This window comes from Topomyia yanbarensis, chromosome 3 (genome assembly GCF_030247195.1).
Source record: "Topomyia yanbarensis strain Yona2022 chromosome 3, ASM3024719v1, whole genome shotgun sequence".
NCBI lineage: Eukaryota > Metazoa > Arthropoda > Insecta > Diptera > Culicidae > Topomyia > Topomyia yanbarensis.
The window spans coordinates 161,657,094-161,673,906 of NC_080672.1; the positions used below are offsets into that span (position 1 = coordinate 161,657,094).

General features: G+C 38.3%; 2 protein-coding genes across 9 annotated transcripts in view; one reads left to right on the forward strand and one right to left on the reverse strand.

The window, feature by feature from the left end:
* Positions 1–3,294, forward strand: part of LOC131689623 (ATP-binding cassette subfamily G member 4) — a 142,086-nt gene extending 138,792 nt beyond the window's left edge. For all 8 annotated transcript variants that reach the window (XM_058974846.1, XM_058974845.1, XM_058974849.1 and 5 more), the window contains 2 exons: positions 1,771–2,027; positions 2,648–3,294. In XM_058974846.1, coding sequence (XP_058830829.1) covers positions 1,771–2,027; positions 2,648–2,989 — 599 coding nt within the window. In that variant the 3' untranslated portion in view covers positions 2,990–3,294. The remainder of the gene's footprint in view (positions 1–1,770; positions 2,028–2,647) is intronic.
* LOC131689624 (serine/threonine-protein kinase RIO1) lies at positions 3,271–10,505 on the reverse strand. Its single transcript, XM_058974853.1, has 2 exons — positions 8,863–10,505; positions 3,271–3,543 (listed from the first exon to the last, which is right to left on the reverse strand). Exons 1-2 carry the CDS (start codon positions 10,331–10,333, stop codon positions 3,308–3,310), a joined length of 1,707 nt encoding a protein of 568 aa, XP_058830836.1. The 5' UTR covers positions 10,334–10,505; the 3' UTR covers positions 3,271–3,307.
* Positions 10,506–16,813: the final 6,308 nt, after the last annotated feature.

The window sequence follows — 16,813 nt, forward strand, 5'->3', positions numbered from 1 at the left end:
GAACCTATATGCGATGGTGATTTTCACCATATTTTTATTTAAATGTTTACACAGGTTTTTCGGGAAAGTTTGTTCTAGCTTATATGTCTGTTCTCTGTGGTAGCCTCTGATGCCAGTGACAATCCGAATCTAGTATTCTGTATCTACTTCAACAACATACCGGTTTCTTGTTCGCCTTGTAACAGAAATACGCTGAACTCTTTTGCGGATAATCGCACTGTGACTCGCGGCGTCCTGTTTCTCTCGATCCTCTTTTGCAATGTTTCCCAGCACATTTTCCGAAAATCGCAGTTAAGTAGCTTTACTTGATAGGCTATTCTGCATTTTTTTGCAATGAGTTTCTTTTTAGTTTCTTTAGAGATTCTTTTCCGGTTGCTCTTGCGTGTTATTTTTTCTCTGAAAAAACTTCCATCAGAGTCTACTGGATCCTCTGATACAGAAGACATAGAAAATCTTCATCCGAGCTTAGCTCACTGCCATACAACTTCAATAAATCTAGTGCTGACATAGTTTACTCAATATATACACAGAAAAATTCAAAAGAAGTTATGTTGCGTACTGTTGAAATGTGTAAACAATGCTAGAGGTATATAATTAGGTTTTACACCAACCGACGTAACCCCACAAAATGAGCCGGATGAACTTCGTTTGACAATTCTCGGTGGTTTGTTTACATGGAAGTTACGTGAGTTCGAATGTAATAGATGAGCACCCGTTGCACTCGCACTCACGCAACTGATAAGGTAAACAAACCACCGAGAATTGTCAAACATGAACTTTATTCACCATGAGTTCATTCGTGTCGTCATCTTGTAGAACTCAATGACGTCTTCGAAGCCATTGAGTTCTACAAGATGACGACACGAATGAACTCATGATGAATAAAGTTCATGTTTGACAATTCTCGGTGGTTTGTTTACTTTGTTAGTTGCGTGAGTGCGAGTGCAACGGGTGCTCATCTGTTACATTCAAACTCAAGTAACTCCTAAGTAAACAAACCACCGAGTATTGTCAAACGAAGTTCATTCGGTTCATTTTGTGGGGTTAGGTCGGTTGATGTAAAACCTAATAGCACATAGACAATGAAACTGTTGAGTATATTCAGAAGCTTAACCTTATGAATTGCACCAAAAGAGCCCCACACTCATTTTCATTAAATATGTATGTTTTTTAACACATTTATATACGTTATAAGAGCTTATTGCTAGGTGCATAAAATGCGTTGAAAGAATCTAGAGATTACCGCTGACTCAAGAAGAATCAAACAAAAACAGTTAATAATTTCAAATACGTTTTGCTCGGTTCATTGATTTTACAAATGGTACTGTTATGCTGAAAGCGGCAGTAAAGGTAACATTAAACTCATGCCGATTAAGCCAATTAATTATTATACCTGGGATACGTGCAAAGTGTGATAAGAATGCAATAAACATTTCCACAATGTTATATTGAACGTAACCAGCCATTGAATCATAGTTTGCAGAAATGAGAAAGGTACAATTGCACCACTAGGTGGATTAAAACAGGTTTTTTTTTAATTCAAGCCACATGCTTGCACACAAACATACAAACAAACAGCGCAGTGGTCAACCAATTTAAATAATCAATTTTTCAGTATGTTATGCCTCCCGTTGTCGTCTCTTGGTTTAGATCCATTTCACCGCCCGTTTCATAATTTTTGCGCTGGAAATCAAATTTCAATGCACGTCGAAGAATACCGCTAGATGTTTTTTTTCGTCAATAAGCTCACACTATATCCTATACTTTCAGATCCTCGCGAGGTGAAGCTAGTGAAGAAAGAATGCTTCAACCGTTGGTATGGCCTGTTCCCATACTATCTAGCACTGACCCTTTCAAGACTGCCTATTCAAATTTTTCTTAACATAATATTCTCCATGGTCGTATACTGGCTGGCCGGCCTTCCAGCAGAACTATTTCGTTACACGCTTTTCACGATTGTTGGTTTGGCAGTTTCTCTTTGCGCGGAAGGATTCGGTCTAATGATAGGGGCTACGTTTAATGTGATGGTGAGTAGCTGTTTTTGAACCGCACGTTCGAGTTAGCAAAACTAATATTTACTGTATCGATTTTGCTGGCTATTTTCTGCAAATTTAAGACTAAGGACCGATTTCTTTACCGAGTGCTAGGTTTAAACGTACTGGTAAAGCTGGTTTGAAAATTAAGCGAGGGTGAAGAAATTGGTCCTAAGAGAAACGAAAGCAATGAAATTGAAAAATTCTAGAACGGAAAACTAGGACAAGGCAGGCCGAAATGAACTTTATCGATGCCGGTAAAACATGATGATGAGTTATATTCTATCAACCGCCGACACCGGTAAAACATGATGATGAGTTATGTTCCATCAACGACCATGCGGTAAATTTGCGTAGGACGCCCAACTCATACTAACAGAAGGCAAAGGATTCACTACATTTCCTTTCGATCATGAACATATGAGCCTGCCTAGTCCTAGTTTTCCTTTCTAAGTTTATAACTGATTCGCTCTAGAATACCTATCCGTCTTTCAACTTCATTGCTTTCGTTTTTCTTAGTTTTAGATTTACCGAAAATAGCCAGCAAAATCGATACAGTAGAAATAGTAACATATATAGTAACATACAAAACTATTCTCTCTCACATTTTTTAGAATGGTTCAGCGATTGGACCGCTTACGATAGCACCGTTCCTAGGACTGGCAATCTACGGGTTTGATTTTGCGCCACAGATCCCGGCGCTAATGCAATGGCTGATGCGGGCGTCATTCATCCGCGGTGGCGTCGTTTCTATCGTGCTGGTAGTGTTTGGTTACAATCGCCAACGGTTGGACTGCAGTGAAATGTACTGCCACTTTGATGACCCCAAGGTACTGCTGCACTATGTACGAATAGACAACACTACTCTGCTGTTCGAGCTAAGCATATTGATTGCAATGACTCTCTTTTATCGACTGCTGTGCTATCTCAGTTTGCGAAGGCGATTCTACAAATGAGCATAAACCGGAGAGGCCGTAACAAATAGACGAAAAAAATGTGATCATTTTATTAGCTAAACTATTATTTTAATGGATGATTTTTTAATCTGTTTACTCGGGTAATGATTTAGGAAGACTAATAGCTTTAGCTTAACATTCCAAGGGCGAAATTATTTTGCAAAGATTATCTTCTATTGAACAAGATTTATGACAAACCATATAAGAATCTCTTCTAGGTAGTGTTTGTACTTACAAAAAGTAGGATAACTTCTTTATTTGAATAAAATAAAATGTGTATATCATTTTTTCATACAAAACAAAAATTAATGTTTTTATTTACTTTTTAGTTCCAATTTTCTCTTTTCGCTTTTTGATGTGTTTTTTCACCTTGGATTTACGTTTTTCGGCTTTCTCATTCTTAAACGCTTTTTTACGAGCCCGTCGATCTTCCGTCGTTTCGTTTTTCTCCCGGACAGTTACTATTGATCCCTTCACATTTTCACTACTATTCTCATCTGCGACATCAGTACTTTCACTATCGGAGTCCATTTGTGACGAATTTGAGTGTGTTTCTGGAATGAAATGAAGCAATTAATAAATGCGAAATAGCCGTCGATCATCAAGTATAGCGTTCGTCGAAGTCCATCTGAATTTTCACCGGGCCCTGATTTTTTATCGGCTTTTCCACAGTAAGTTCAGTAATTTATTTTTTTGACGAAACAAAGGTTTGTTTGTACTATCAATTTTTGCAGTGCTTATCGGTAAAATGTGACGAGAACTCAGTAAATAAAATACAGGTGTGTCAGTACTTTTTGAAGTTCAAAAACAACCGAATAAAGCAATCAACAACTGGGGGGAATTTTCGCCAAGCTTTAATGTTTAGCTCAATGAGATGGAAATTAACTATTTTGAGTATCAAACATAAATGCGGCACACCAAAAATAACAAAAAAAATTAAGAGCCTAGAACTAAATAATTATTTTTAGTTGCCTTAACGAGTAGTTTTTTCTAATATGTTTCAATATCAAAAAGGAATGGAGTGTACAAACATAACTACTAGGAAATATTAAATGCTGCGACAAAATAATCGTTTTTGTACTACCCCAATGATCATTACAATTCAACAATTTTATGAACAATTACATTGAAATAATTATTTTTGAGCCACCCCAAACGAATTGAACATACCAAAATTACATAAAACCATCCTACTTGAGCTGATACGACAAAGTATTGACTTTAGTTCACCTTTTGCTCTAAGCCGAGCCACTGTTATATGGTTTAATGCGACTCCAAGACGATACAAAACATCTCTGTCGAATGACCCAACAAACACAAGACCTACAGTACAACATCACACGCTCAACGCGGTGTGTTGTCGAACCGCATCTAAACCTTGCTACGAAATCTACTGGAGGAACCCCTGCTGGCTCAAGGAAGACCACCCGGCGTTCCAATACATGATGCATCCTGATGAAGACCGTCCGAGTTTGTAATCCTTACCGTGGATTCCCGATGCCGAAAACTGACAGTAAATATCTTTCTCAGTTCTCTCAGCTTTGTCCACCCTATCTCCCCTGTCTCTGATACACAGATGTAGGACGTCACCTCCTCACCCTGAGTATCTAACTAAAACTTAATGGTCCCCTGTTTTTTCTAGTTTTAGTTGATCAATATATAATCTCGTTAAGAAAAGCCAAACAGCACCACTACTTAAAAATAATCTTAATATATACCCCTTAATCATAATAAAACTGAATCACTCCCTCTAGTTGTTCCTATTTTTAATATGTTTGTAAAGTGTTCCGCTTAGTTAATAATTAATTGCTCCAATAATCTCCCTTCTAAAAATCCTAAAGTGCATAACTATACAAAAACACAGAATGACCCCCCCCCCCCAATAATCTTACGAATATTATATCATCCCATCTAGTATATGTATATGTTAGATGTAAAATTTCTTCAGTTTATTTATATAAAAACGAAATATTTGAATGTGTAATTCCCTCATTTTAAGAAATTCAAATGAAAACCAAAGAAAAAATGGCACCTTTAAGTAACGCAAACGTAAACAAATCAACGAATTGAAAAAAAAAAACATGTTTTAATCCACCTGATCGTGCAATTTTGCCTTTCTCATTTGCCTAAACTACGATTCCATGGCTGGTTATGTTAAATATAATAGTGGTAATGTAGATTACATATTCATTAAGATTTGAACATACATACAATGGATCGACAGCCACGAACTTGAGATGCTATGTTTTGACGCTAAAACACTTGAAACTAGCTAGATTCAAGAGGAGTGTCCGAGGGGTCCGTATAATACAATGAAGACTCGTTTTTATCAGCCCCTTGGTGAATTTTAGGCTGATAAAACGGGGACATTGATAAAATCGGGACATATATTTTTTTTTTCTTTTTGGGAAACCGAAGATATTCTTCTTTAGTCCCTATACCATCAAACTACCAACTATCAATTTTCATATGAAGCTGATAAAATCGGGTCTAAAAGCTTATAAAATCGAGGGCAGACAAAATCGGGGGCTGATAAAATCGAGTGCTGATAAAATCGGGTCTACACTGTATTTAATTAGCTCAATTAGCATTAGCTCAATGTTGTCATTTGGAAAATTTACTAAAAAAACCTATATAAGTCAAAAAAAGGGATTAGGTTGACGATTTTCAGAGTGATTGCATAACCTTTCTATATGAGAAAGGTAAAAAGTTTGGCACATTTAGAAAGGTAAAAATTTTGGCCCAAAAAAGTCAATTTTTGTCAAACATTTTTTTTTTTCGAGATTGCATCAAATCTCGACGTTTTACCTTTCTTATATAGAAACGTTATGCAATTACTCTGAAAATCGCCAACCTAATCCCGGCCCGGAAGGCGTGTGTTATATCCCATTCGACTCAGTTTGTCGAGATCGGAAAAAGTCTGTGTGTCTATGTATGTATGTATGAGTGTATGTGGAAAAAAGTGTCACCTCTGTTTCGCAGAGATGGCTGGGCCGATTTGCACAAATTTAGTCTCAAACGAAAGGTACAACCTTCCCATCGGTTGTTATTGAATTTTTCATTGATTGGATCTGCGGTTCCGGAGTTACGTAGTTGAAGGAGCGCGTTTATAGGTTCCCGCTTGAGACCATCGGGGTGTTTTCATGTTTGCGAGACCGCGGGCTTTGGGGTGTGTGGGTGATCGTGAAGGTCTTAAACGTTTGTATGCTAACGTGCTGAATTTTAGAAGAGAGCATGGTTCCCCATATCACTGAGGTTCTCGGTCACTCAGGCAAAAATACAGCGAATTTCATAGGAATATCGTATAATTTTTAACCACAAGTAGCACGTATGTAAATCATAATATTATCTTATGAAACGGCATTTATTTGGTCAAATCGGTTTGCTATGATTTCTTGTTCCATAAGGCATCTTTGAATTATCATAAGACAATATTACATTATACATGTCTCTTATATGAGAATCATAAGATGCTCGTATGGAACTCGAACGACTGGCATATGCAGTAACTTGTAAAATGTTAAGATAAACAAGTCGTACAAGTCGTATGTTTTTCATAATAATCTTATGAAAACATAGTTTTGTTACTTCTCTAGTCATCATAAGATGAATCTTATGAATTTCGCTATGCATTTTGCCTTAGTGGTCATGTCGTCATGGGACACGTCGGTTAGTGGATCTGAGCGTCATTTCTTAATTGGTTGAACTGAACTCATGCTACTAGGACGAAGGACTTTTGGACGTGGCTGATTCATCATCGCGTGAGCGGTGGTTTGATGCTTTAGACCGCGTTTGTAAATTTATAGGTGCTAAAACGTTCACTTAATTACCGGGGTGTTTTAATGTTGTCGAGATCGCGGGCGTAAGTATGTGCAATTGCATGCTCGCGTTATATATGGGAGAATATGCAATTGTTTGTGTTACTGTGTGTTAGTATGAATATTATTAATATTTCAGAAAGAAAACACCCCAATGAAAACAAAGACAAAGGGTTGTGTACCGAACACGACCACAGTGACATTAAAAAATATAGCACTTTTCAAGAGCATGTAATATAATTCGCGAATGAGTTTGAATCAATCAAAATTATCGACCCAGGGGTAGATCACTTGTGATGCATTTTTAAAAATCAACAAAATAAATGCCCTTTCTTGCCATCAAAATAGAAATTTAGAATATCGCGTGTAAGACGTCAAAGCCCTGCAAGAAACTAGCCCTACATATAACAAAACATCGAACAAAGTGGATCGGAGTAAGACGTTTGTTGGACAGACTTGTCTGAGAGATACTGTAAAATTGATACAAAAATGAACGTTAAATGCATTTTTTCAAATTCGATGCAAATTTGATGTACATTTCTAGAGTGCCCCCAGCTATCACTCATTTCAAGGCTGGACACTATATAATCTTCACAAGAAACATGTTACGTCACGTTGTAGTTTCCTCTCCTGCTCCCATATGTTGCAACTTGCTATATAACTAAATTCTAAAATCAAGTATAACATCATGCTTTCCGCTATACTTTTGATTGAAAAAACTCCAGTTCAAACTGCTGCTTAGGAGAATAAATTCTACCTTCAACATTTTTATTTTTCTGTTATAGAACTATTAAGTTATGAATCTAAAATTAAGCCACACTAGAACGTGCCCTTAGGTCGTTGCGTGATTCGAAATTATTCTCTCCAATCTATCGAACTGGAGTGTATGTGCTGAATACTCTTTATATATATTCAAAAAATAGTTCTAAACATTTTTTTGAGAAAATCAACAAAGAGAACGGCAACGTACACCAGTTCGAAATGAAACTGTTTGATAATTCAAAACCCTCTGCTGGGGATGTGATTGTTTCCGGTACAATTCCACTTTTATACCCATATATTAAAAACAACGCTGCTGAGTAAGGAATTTGATTGATATACAATACTAATTCTTGCAAACCTGCGAAAACAATAAAAACCGATCAGTGCTTTATCCTGATCAGATGGCAATACATTTGGGTTGACTACCAAAAATCACTACAGATTAGATTCGCAACTTTTGGAAACAAACTGAAACTGCTCCAACATAACTCAACATCCACGCCAATCAAAATCTCCAACTAACATCCGTCTTTCAGTAGGCACAAAGCCACTTCAGTCTGACTGTGCACGTATGTTCAAAATATGAAAGCTGAGTATATTAATAGGTACATGTCCTACCCTAGTGACCAGATGTTTTCAAGACGAATGCGGGACGCACTCAAGAACCTCAGCTTCCCAAATATTTGTACAACTTATGTAAGATTGAGAAACTTTTCGTAAGGATTCATGACCTGGGTCATATTAGAAGTCGAAAAGGGCATTGTGACGATCAGGATAAATTGGCTCATTTTTCACATTCCCCACGTAATTGGGAGATTTGGCAGCACGACTCAAAATTTTTATGAGTGATTTGAACAATATAGTTGTGGAATAGTGTATGCAAACACGGCCCACAGCAAAAGTCAAACCACGCCGACCGGCAGTCGGCCGCCCAAGCGCGCACATGCTAGTGGTTGATCGTTAGTTTGGGCAGGTGCACAGTATGGTAAACACAAAACATAAAAAAGGCATATAAGTCCTCTCGGCCCTCTTAATACACCACTATTGAGGCGTAATGCAATAATCATCTAAAAGTGTTTAAATCAGAACTTCTAGTCCTACGGGATATCACGTAGGACTAGAGATTTGCTCAGAAGCACAAACCGTGTTTTCATTTTTTGGAGCTAGCGTTAATCCGGCGCTAGCTTAGTCAGTTAACTAAGTTAGTGTCGGATTCTGATAAGAGGAACTCGAAAGGCCTATTCAATAACTAATGTATTTTTGTGATTGTTAGATTCTTTTTGCTAATGTTACCTTTATTCGCCCCATCATCTGTATGCTGCTGCAATATCTCCGGATTTTGCGCCACCTTAAGGTTTCCATCCAAACCAGCGATCGTTTTATAAACTAATTCACTTTTGTTCGCATTTTCAAAAATGTCCCGCTCAACATCGTACACATCGTGAAGAGTTTTCGGAATGAAAATCTGCTTGAATATAGCGTCTTCCATCTTCTGCTGCTCAGTAAACTCATCAAAGCTTCGATTGGCGATTTTGTCCGACATTTTTTCTAGACAACTCTCCACGTTAGCCTCCGTTATAGTTGGATCGGTAATAAAATCGAATAATTCTTTAACCGTCATCGTGGAAACGTCTTTTTTCCGGAAAAAATCAGTAACGTTAGTACAATCTTTTCTCAGAAACTCCAATGCGTGTGGATGCTCGTGTTCAACAGATTGCGAAACATCGATGATGACTATTTTCCCTTGGTGGTACAAAAGATTGAACTCGGACAAATCAGCATGCACCAGTTTGCATTTGTTGTATATGGTCCACATAATCTCAACCGAATCCCGATACAATTCGCGAGCTTTCGAGTTGTTCAGTTCGACATCCTTTAACTTCGGTGCTGGCCAACCATTTTCTCCTACAAACTGCATTACAAGTACGTGACTTCGAAGTAGGATCGGCTCAGGTACAGGCAAATTGCACTTTTTCATCCTAACCAGATTTCGCATTTCCTTCTCCGCCCAAGTTCGTACCATTTTTCTCGGATTATGTTTACTGTAGCCATGTCGGAAACGAAATTCTCCAGTCACATACTTATCGCGATCTTTGAAGACCAAAATCGATGTCTTGAAAATTTTTATCGCGTAATCCATGCCACTCTTTGATGTAGCATGATAAACGTTCGCTTCTTTACCAGTCGATATACAACCATTGATTTCACAAATCATATCACGGCTCAGTAGCTTAAAAAGAATTATTCTAGTCCGTGGATCCATTACCTGCTCAGCCGTTGCTCGATCTTGCTTATCTTTGCACCTCAGTCGATCATTATCAGCTTTCCGTTGGACCGCAATAAGCGTGTTTTTCGCATGATCTGGAAGCGCTGCGGGACCCTCATATTTTTCCACGTTGATTTTATTGGTAAACTTTTTGAATAATGCATCAGCTGGTTGAAAATTCGAAACCTTCTGACTGGATTTTTGAACGTTCGTGTGCGACTGCTGCACGTTAGCGCACTGATTTTTCTTAACATTATAAACATCAAAATAGCATAACTCTCCATCGCTATCGCTGAAATCCTCATCATCCTCGGAATTGGGCACTTCTTCGCCATAATAGGATTTTCCGAAGATAGCATTGGCAATCGCAACTTCTTTGGTGAGTGTCGAAGCACTGTTTGCATCGATATTTTCTTCCAGATGCACCTTTGCTAAACTAATAATGTCGAGCGATTTCGTGACATCATTCAACGAATCTTCAAATTGTGCAGCACTCATGTTTAAATTAAATTAAAACTAGGTTTAACAATTACTTTAATATTATTCGGAATAATGACAAAAAACAATCATGGGTGAATTTGTTTGGTCTTATGTTTTTAAAAGCTTTTAGCAATTTCGCACATGGCTTTGTTTTGATTCTTTTTAAACGATGATCAATCTGATCAGAACTGACAAGCAGCGATGCCAGATGTGAAGACAAGTCCCCAGTAAAGTTCAGCCTCAAAATCGAAAAATTTTCTGGAAGAGACATCTCTGCCAGATTTCTGTCAGTCTTGGTTTTGTCATCCCTGTCAGATTTCTGCGCGCATTCTGGCAAATTCTGACAGGAACCGAGTAAAACTCATGGCACAACTCGGAAATCAACCGTGCAAAGATCCTGCACGGTTAAAACAACGACGTTGGTTAAAATAAAGTACCCATTAATGAGTATTATACTACCCATCTCCGACAAAAGTGGGAAAACTCATGTATGGGGTAAACAAAGCATATTCAAAAATGGGTAAGATTAGTTTATGTCAAAAAATGGGTAGTTTTGTACCCAGGTCCACGTATTGAAATGAACTGTAAATGAGTAGAATTTTACCCATTTTTTATTTTTAAATGAATAGAAATTTGAAGGAACCTTTGTTAGGATCGCACTAAATAAGAAATCATGGATAAAGACTGATTTGAGGTCCATCAACGAAATCACCTCTTTGCAAGCAGAACACCAGTTCACTGTAGCTGCCGCGTCATGCCCTAATGATGTTCTTTTACATCCTGAATTTCCCTTTTTTGTTGAATATTATCGTCAAGGGGAACGTATTATCCCTCAGTGTAGCTCTAGAATAAATTAATTAAGATATGTGATTCAAATGAAAAAGGAGCAAACACACTTACCCAACCATCATCAAACATTTACATGCAATTCTTGTCGAGATATATTTTGTACAACTAAATAAAATATGTAATGTAATAAGTCGAAAGTTGACGACGTTCGGGAATTCAAAAACCACAAAGTGTTTTTCAACCATTTATGAGTAATAGGTAATTTTTCTTATAGAATAGTAATAATGATATCAAGAGTGCTGATTCAAATGGACCTTAGTGACAAATGTAAACAAACTGAATTATTTGCAGCACAGCATGTGATTACAACATAGCTAACGAATACCGAAAACCAGGATTCATTATACACAGTATTTATTAAAATAACAAGCATTATATAAAAAGTCGCAAAGTTTTCATGATCATATTTTGAAATTTTGCACCTGAGACCTTTTAAAATGAAAGGACCTATGCGCGAAATATTTCAAAACCTCTGCAACTGTTCATAGGCGCCATGCAAAAACGACGCAAGATTCATTTCATTCCATGTTTTCCCCACTGCACATAGGTACCTAGTAAAAACGTCCTAAGCATCAAAATAAAAGAAATTATTTTCTTCTGTTCATGCGACTTATTTTCGAAGTTGAATTTAATAAGTATAATAAATTAAATGATAATTGGAAAGCTTAGTTATTCTAAAGTAACATGCCATTCGTTGGTTTTAACCACTTCCAGCCAATGATTTGTTAATATAAACTAAAGTTTCCCGCATTTTTTTCTGCAAGACTTCTGTTAAATCCAGTGCAACTATTTACCATAGTAATGAAGAACATTCGTATTCCGGTGCTCATTTTGTCGAAAACTTTGAAGAAATTCAATATTCGTCGTAAGAGCTACCTTTGCTGAAAAAAGCCGTATGTGCAGCGTCGTATGATTCTTGGGCCCGAAAAGAAGACCTATGTGAAAGGTCCTATAATTTTCAAAAGGACGCATCATTCTAAAGCGCTTAAAAACTACATTAGCACTAAACATTTCATGTTTTTAGCATTATTTACCTAAAGAGCCTAGTCCTTAGACTATATTGGCATAATTGTTCCATCAAAACGCATATTTGTTCTCTAATAGGAATTTGTTTTAGGTCCATGAAACTTCAGCCTCGTTTTTCTCAGTTCGAGCTCAATGTCACTTAGGACCTTTTGAATAAGTACTCTTGATATGGGTGATATTTTACTCAGCTCCTTATTCGAAAAGAACTCAATTTGTGACAGCTGCGAATTGAAGATGAAACTGGGTAGATCTGGTACTCATTAATGGGTACTTTATATTAACCGTGTGGCAATTCCTACACGGTTAAAATAAAGTACCCATTACTGCGCATTATACGACTCATCTCCGACAAAACTGGGAAAACTTATTAATTGGGTAAACTGCTCATTTCCAATCATGAGTATAACCAGTATACGTCAGAAAATGGGTAATTTTTTACCCAGTTAAACGATTAGAAAATGGGTAGAAATATACCCATTTTGCAGTACAGGAAAGAGAAAATTGGTGTTTTGGGAAATAATTAATTTAATCCGTGAAAATACTGTAGACGTACCTAAAGATCCTTGTTGACTGTTCTGTGCAATGGTACTAATCAGGCCAGCATTATTCATTATTCGCGACAGAGCCATCCATTGATTAAAAAAACCAGCAGTCCACTTTTTATCGTAACCTTCCTTACGGCAAACTTAAATTTTAAAGTGTTTTTCAACCAGTTATGCGTATCATTGTACCCGCTTTTCTTGTTGAATAGCAATATTTAGATGGGTCATTTTTTACCCAAATGCATATTCGAAAAAGTATCCAATTTGTGATAGCTGAAATTGATCCGATAGATTGGTTTATCTGGTACTCATTAACGGGTACTTATTTTTAATCGTATACCTGGTAGAATTTTAGCACGAATCTAGCAAAACATTTGACAAAGTTAACGTAGCTCCCGGTCAAACCATTCGGAATTTGATTCGGAATCCTGGATGGAGGCAGTATGGATTCCAAATCAAATGCAACAACCGATTCTGAAACCGATTGAGTCGGAATCGGTTGTTGCATTTGATTTGGAATCCATTCTGACTCCATTCAGAAATCCGAACCGGTTCCGGAATGAGTTTAACTGGGCGGTTCCTCCCGGTCAAACCATTCGGAATTTGATTCGGAATCCTGAATGGAGTCAGTATGGATTCCAAATCAAATGCAACAACCGATTCTGAGTCGGAATCGGTTGTTGCATTTGATTTGGAATCCATAATGACTCCATTCAGAAATCCGAACCGGTTCCGGAATGAGCTTAACTGGGCTAGAAAGCGTACAGAAAACCTGGCCGTGCATTCCTGGCTGGATGCAGGTTAAAAGTGAGAAGCATCGGTTACCCACTGAGACGTCCAAATAATTGTTTCAAAATCGTTCAACACGGTTCCAACGATGGACGTTTGTTGAACGGTTATTTGGACGTTGTCCAAATTGGTCCAATGAACGTCCTTCATTTGACGGTTTTGAAACCGACCGTTCTTAGAGGGTAGCCGCACTACACCGGTGTCAATCAATCGAAAACCCCATCTGTTTTTCGCACATTTTCATCCTGCCGAAATCTTCCGAACAGTGTTGCTATTTTTATTTATGAAAATGGAGTCTTGTTAATTTATTTTATGCCGGCAATATTTTGTATCTTAAATCCACTATATTGACGAAGGGCATCATTTTTCCATGTCATGGGTGTTTAGTAAGATTTGATGAAGCCATTTTCTGAAAAAAAAAAAAATAGATTATGGTGTGGTTTCTGTCTTATTTTTGATAAAGTTAATCAACCACGTATACGGTAAATGCATGATAAACACTTGTTTCACTAATGAAACAACCCAAAGAATAAGTTTTTTTTTTAATTTCGATTATAGAGGTTTTAACCTTAAGGTCATTCGCCTCTTCGGGTTAGAAAAATCTCTTATGAAAAATTTCCAACCTTATGTGCGGGGTCGAGACTCGAACCCAGGTGCGCTGCATACAATGCAATCGATTTACCAACTACGCTACGACCACCCCTTAAAGAATAAGTTCTTTTAACTTACTTTTTAGTTGTGCGTTGCTTTCGCACTTATTAATGTTGTCAAAAACAAAACCAGAGATTCCACTCAGTCGAGGTCTTGCGCACAGTAAATTAATTTTGAGTTTTTTGGGATATACTCAAAATTAGGTAAATTCAACTTAAATTTAAGTAAGTTGAACTCAAGGTGGAGTTATGATATTTGCCGTAGTTAAATGGAAACAACCTTCAACGCGGTTTTTCTAATTTTACCTTCCTGCGCGTTACCCCAAGATTGAGTCAAAAGTACTCAATTTTTGGTAGTTTTTCGTTCGCGTGTGGCAAGCAGAAACCCAGTAAAGTTCAACCGGAAATGAACTGAAATTCTGGTTGGTTCCACTACGTATTCCGGTTCCAGTGACACAACCGATTCTAACTAGGATCGGTTGTAACTGGAGCAGGAATTCGAACTGGAATCAGCCAGAATTCCTGTTCATTTCCGACTGAGCTTAACTGGGAAGTTAGCAAAAGTTGAGCAAAGTGAAATTGATTCTGGTAAGGTTTCTGCCAGCATTTTGCGCAAGAAATCTGGCAGAAAATTTGCTCAAATGCAACAACCGTTTCTGACAGAAGCGGTTAAACTAGAAAAACTCTAGAAAGAGAACTGCGGAGACTACATTTTGGATCGATTGGATTCGCGATTAGCTGTCAAAAAACTAATCCAATCGAACATTGCCTATCCTTCCCACTGAGACGTCCAAAAAATTGTTTCAAAATCGTTCAACACGGGTCCAACGATGGACGTTCGTTGAACGGTTATTTGGATGATGTCGAAATTGGTCCAACGAACGTCCTTCATTGGACGATTTTGAAACCAACCGTTCTTAGAGGGTTCCCACTGAGACGTCCAAAAAATTGTTTCAAAATCGTTCAACACGGGTCCAACGGTGGACGTTTGTTGAACGGTTATTTGGACGTTGTTCGAATTGGTCCAACGAACGTCCTTCATTGGACAATTTTGAAACCAACCGTTCTTAGAGGGTTATAACATTGAACGTGTTGCCATACAATGCCGGGGCATACGTTGCCAAAAATGCTGTTTTTCTCTCCGCAGTTCTCTTACTAGAGTTTTTCTAGGTTAAACCACAGAGAACAGACGTCCATGATCGAACAAAAATATTTAAAAAACGTGTGTAAACATTTGAATTAATATACGATAAACACTAGCGCCGCCACACTAATCTATCCCAACTATCCGTCAAATGCATTCCGGAACCGGTTCGAAATCCTGAATGGATTCAGTATGGAATCTTGCTCAAAGGAAACAACCGATTCCGACTCTGTCAGTTCATGCATTTGAGCTGGAATTCATGCTGGAAGTCCGAACCGGTTCCGGACTAGTTTGACTGGGTAGAGGAATAACCGCTGTTAATTCTGTCGAACTCAGCCATAAAAAACATGACGACAGTAGCGCACCTGGTTTGGATATCCCAACTACTTTCGAAACCGTTAGAGATGTTACACAAGTTGAATTCTGAAGATGGACGTCTGTTCTCTGTGGTTAAACTAACCGATGCTGCAAACTTTTAGCCAGGATGCAGCCAGGATTTTTGTAGGCTTCCTGCCACAACTTTGTCAGATGTTTTGCTCGATTCATGCTAAAATTCTACCAGGTAGTTAGAATCGGTTGTGTCACTGGAGACGGAATGCGAATTAGAACTATCAAGAAGTTCGGCTCATTTCTTGCTGAACTTTACTGGGCAGGTTTGAAAAGGCCCACCCCAGCCCGGTCAGCGTGGCAAGCAGAAAGTTAGCAAAAGTTGAGCAAAGCGAAATTGATGCTGGCAGAGTTTCTGCGAGCATTTTGTGCGAGAATTCTGGCAACGAATTCGCTCAAATACAACAACCATTTCTGACAGAAGCGGTTAAACCAGGAGGGTGTCACTCCTGTCATCCGCTATGGAGATATACGGACTTTGACAGTAGTCAACATATGATGGGCCTAGCTGCATCTAGGCCCACGTCGCCCGTGCAATAGCATTGGGTTGTTTTGATTTTAACAAAGGCAGATGTTGGCTAGGACAAAATGGCTGCCTAGCAGGGGGCTGGGTTAAACCAACCAGTGCTGCTCACTTTTATCCACAATCGAGTCAGAAATGTACGGCCAAGATCTCTGCACGCTTCCTGCCACATCTTTGTTAGATGTTTTGCTCAATTCGTGCTAAATTCTACCAGGTAGGAATTGCCAGGACCTTTGCACAGTTTATGTCAGAGTTCAGCCAAGATTTAGCTCGGTTCCTATCAAAATTTGCCAGAAAACGCGAGCGAAACCGAGTTCGCCCTAGCTCTACTAACCCGACAGGATACCTGCAGAAATCTAACAGCGCTGCCAAACCAAAACTTACAGAAATCTCGCAGAGCGGTCTCTGCCAGAAAATTTGCTCACTGGGAGTGAGCAAATTTTCTGGCAGAGACCGCTCTGCTAGATTTTTGTGTCTTGGTTTGGCAGCCCTGTCAGATTTCTGCGCGTACCCACTGAGACGTCCAAAAAATTGTTTCAAAATCGTTCAACACGGGTCCAACGGTGGACGTTTGTTGAACGGTTATTT